Raw genomic sequence first — 4,436 nt, forward strand, 5'->3', positions numbered from 1 at the left:
AAGCAGTTATCTTGATTTTCCTAGGAGATAGATTAGTCTTTTTTGGAAAAGGGAAAGTGAAGTCGCTCAGTCACGTCCAACTCTTTGAGAACCCGTGGACTGTAGCCCACCAGGCTCCTCCATCCATGCAATTTTCTAGGCGAGAGTACTGGAGCGGGTTGCCATTTCCTTCTCCAGGGGATCTTCCCAACCCAGGGACTGAACCCAGGTCTCCCACATTGCAGGTAGAGGCTTTACCGTCTGAGCCACCAGGGAATCCCCAAAACTTTTTTGGAAGGTCTTCCTTCTTGGCTTATATAGTCCTGAAAATTGCTAATATTTTAAAGCCATAAGGAGCTCCTGTGGCATGAACTTGCATTTGTGAACTTCAAATTTCAACGTCAATCCCCAGCGGAAAAAGATGACCCCTTTGTCTGAAGTCCCATCCTACCTGCCTGCACTCCCAAATAGCAGGACAGTATTTTTCAAGACAAATATGATTGCTTGCATTTTTAAACTTGTCACTTAACGTGATTAAAGATAAAGACCAAAGTATCTGAAGCTGCTCCCAAATCCCAAATCCCAAAATTCTGAAAAGACTACTAATATGGATTTGTGGTTCTTTAAAATTGTCTTACAGATTGCAGGTAAAGATGCTCTAAACTCTTCCATGTTTTTATTTTTCAGCTTTGCATTGTAAAATCTCTCTTGTGAATTCACTGCAGGTTTACTGAGGTATGCTGGGATCATCATTTACTTTGAGAATATGAAAGGGTCTAGCTAGTGAGAAGACTGAGTTACTTTCCAGAACAGCACCTCAGGATCCAAACTATCTTCAATCTGAAATGTGACACCATTCCCAACTATGGCAGATTTATTGCTTTGCAGGTACAGTGAAATTTCTTTGTCTTGTATTTAGGAAGCCATCTGCTTCATGTAAGGTACTTTAAGAATTCTAGAACTAAGGCATCTATATTTGGATAAACAAAACTGAAAGAAATCTCTTTGAGAGAGATTTCAGACAAGAAGGAAAAATAATACTATAAAGTTTCAAAGCACATCAAAAACCCAGCTTCTCTGTTCAGCGGCGGGCGTAGGGCCGGTCCGCGCCGGGTAAGCGGGCCGAGTCCTCCAGAGATCGTCGAGTGGGGCTGGAGGCGGGGCCGCCGTGCTCCGCGCTCCTGGGCGCTTCTCAGCGCTCTGCGCCCACAGGAGGAAGTCACAGGAAAACAATCTGACATCAGGTAAGAACCCGAGGCAAGAGTCAGGGAGACTGAAGAGAAATCGGACGTTCCTGTTGGCTCCATAAATACCTATGAGTCAGCTCCAGGGTGCCCTGCCCAGGATACCCTCCACCCGCCGACCCAGCTCCCACGGCCCAGGCACGTCCCCTCGCCGCGCCTGTCACAGCTGCCGGTCAACGCGTGCAGCCTCTATTTCCCATTTGACCAGACTCTCAGGCTCAGCACGGCTGGATTATGGCAGGAAAAGTGAAGTGGGTCACTGACATCGAGAAGTCGGTGCTGATAAATAACTGAGAAGAGAGGATGGGTCCAAGTGACAGAAAACGAGGACTGGAATTTCTACTGGATGAGCGTGCAGACCATCCGCAATGTCTTTAGTGTCGAAACTGGCTACCGGCTCTCAGATGATCAAATAGTCAACCATTTCCCGAACCACTATGAGCTGACGCGGAAGGACCTGATGGTGAAGAACATCAAGAGATACAGGAAGGAGCTGGAGAAGGAAGGGAGCCCACTGGCGGAGAAGGACGAAAGCGGGAAGTACCTCTACCTGGACTTTGTCCCCGTCACCTACATGCTGCCCGCCGACTACAACCTGTTCGTGGAGGAGTTCCGGAAAAGCCCCTCGAGTACCTGGATTATGAAACCCTGTGGCAAAGCCCAGGGAAAGGGCATCTTCCTGATCAACAAGCTCTCACAGATCAAGAAGTGGTCCCGGGACAGCAAAACATCTTCGTTCATGACTCAGTCCACCAAGGAAGCCTACGTGATCTCTCTGTACATTAACAACCCGTTACTAATCGGCGGCAGGAAGTTCGACCTGCGCCTGTACGTTCTGGTGTCTACGTACCGCCCGCTACGCTGCTACATGTATAAACTTGGATTTTGCCGCTTCTGCACAGTGAAATACACCCCGAGCACCAGTGAGCTAGACAGCATGTTTGTCCACCTCACCAACGTCGCCATTCAGAAACACGGGGAGGACTACAACCACATCCACGGGGGCAAGTGGACTGTGAACAACCTGCGGCTCTACCTGGAGAGCACCCGAGGCAAGGAGGTGACCAGCAAGCTGTTTGACGAGATCCACTGGATCATCGTGCAGTCCCTGAAGGCCGTGGCGCCCGTGATGAACAACGACAAGCACTGCTTTGAGTGCTACGGCTACGACATCATCATCGACGACAAGCTGAAGCCCTGGCTGATCGAGGTCAACGCGTCCCCATCCCTCACCTCCAGCACTGCCAACGACCGAATCCTTAAGTACAACCTGATCAACGACACCCTCAACATCGCGGTCCCTAATGGTGAAATTTCAGACTGTAAATGGAACAAGTCACCCCCAAAGGAAGTCCTCGGCAATTATGAAATCCTGTACGACGAGGAGCTGGCGCAGGGCGACGGGGCTGACCGAGAGCTGAGAAGCCGGCCGGGCCAGTCGCTGGGGCCCAAAGGGAGCCGATTGAGAGATGCCGGGAGGACCGTCCTCACCACCTGGAAGTGACCGCCAGTGAGAGCAAGACTTACAGCCCGGACCCAGTCAGAACCTGCCACCGTGCCCGACCCTTGCCGAAGACACCTATTTTGGAATTTCCTTTTTCTAGAGCTTTTTTTTCCTTTCCTAAACCCTGTAAATAAATAAAGGCACTTCTTTGAAAGGTTAAAAAAAAAAAAAAAAAAACCAGCTTCTCTGTTCAGTAGACTTGAGTATGAAGAGGGCAAAAAAGATCTAGCTGATTGAATTTAATTTGGAATCCTTTTGAAAATTGCTATACTTAATGGATCTACATATTTCATGATCACCCTAATTGTTTCTAAGATGGACAGAGTGAAACAATTAAATATTGTTTGAAAAAATACAACCTAATGGCATGTATGATACCACTGTCATTGTTGAAATAAGAGCAAATAATGCATACACCACTCGTGGCCACTAATAGCATTTCCTTCATATTTAAAAACAGCATAAGCATGGTATTGGTTTCAGACATATTTACATGTTTCAACAACACATAGTGAAAATATGACCTTTAAAAGTTTAAAAATTTTTTCCTAAACCAATGCCTTATCACAATAAGCAGAGAAGAATAAAAGATACATGGCAGCAATGTATAATCAGAATCTCTCCAGTCCCTTATCACTTATACTCTAAATATTTCCAAAAAGGAAATAAGGCCAAGTAAGAAAAGCAGTAGAGATATGTGTGTGTGTGTGTGTCTGTGTATGCATACAGATGCATATGGAAGGGGGAGGGAACCGAGTGTTGGAAGAGGGTATAAGCTGTGCCTATGAACTCAGCATAAGAAAGGAATTATATTTTTTGCAGAAAGGTAAAAAAGGAAGCATAATGATTTCCAGAGCTTTTATTTTATTAATAGATTTTATAACATACAAGTGTGTTATCAGAGGAATCCATAAGATAATGTGTCAAGCACCTAGCACAGACTCTGGCACATAGAATATTCAGTATTTATTCATTCACTCACTCATTCACAAGAGACCAAGTACTGTCCTGCTAAATGGGAATCTGAAATCTGAATAAATTTCTCACATAGAATTTTTAAAGGAATAAAAAAGAAAATGTTAATGGCTAGACCTCAAATGCAGTTTTACAAAGACCCAGAAGTTTCTGGGTGTTTTTCAAGCCCATCTTTGATAAAAAGTCACAGACTTAATGTTAAAATTTGGATTCTGTGAAGGCATTTCTACACAGAAGTAAAGTACTACAGGTTATACATGAAGGTTTCTAAAGCCTGGACTTGACCCAGTACTAGAACTGAGAGAGTCTGTTCTGGAGGAATGGAAGTTTATGATGAAGCCACTGAAAAGAGTTCTCAAGATTGATATCCATGGCCTTTTTCTGAAGTTCAGGTACTTTAGATTGTTGATTAAAGTATCAATTTGCTTTTGGTAACAAAAACAGACATGTGATTTGAAGCCCTCCTTACCAGAGTTATCTTTCCTTCCTAGTTATAAGGTACCTGAAACCTGAAATTCTACTGTTAGAGATTTATTGCACTGAAACAGAAATGTTCTTCAAGCATCCTTTGTGATGCTTCTATTATCATGCTCCTTACACATGGTTTATCTGTCTTTCTTTAATAGATGTGAGCATGTTTTGCTTCCTTTTCCATAATCCCAGAAGTCAGCACAGGGCCAAGCATATAAAAAAGACTCAAATGCTTACATAGCAAATGGATAAATGTGCAATTT

At 44.4% G+C, this 4,436-nt stretch overlaps 1 protein-coding gene across 1 annotated transcript; it reads left to right on the forward strand.

Moving 5' to 3' along the window:
• The first annotated feature begins 1,223 nt into the window (after positions 1-1,223).
• On the forward strand, positions 1,224-2,881 carry LOC122422899 (probable tubulin polyglutamylase TTLL1). Its single transcript, XM_043439665.1, is given in 2 exon segments — positions 1,224-1,513; positions 1,515-2,881. Coding segments are annotated over 2 exon segments (1,269 nt in total). The 5' UTR covers positions 1,224-1,457; the 3' UTR covers positions 2,728-2,881.
• Positions 2,882-4,436: the final 1,555 nt, after the last annotated feature.

Source organism: Cervus canadensis, chromosome 20 (genome assembly GCF_019320065.1).
Source record: "Cervus canadensis isolate Bull #8, Minnesota chromosome 20, ASM1932006v1, whole genome shotgun sequence".
Lineage (NCBI taxonomy): Eukaryota > Metazoa > Chordata > Mammalia > Artiodactyla > Cervidae > Cervus > Cervus canadensis.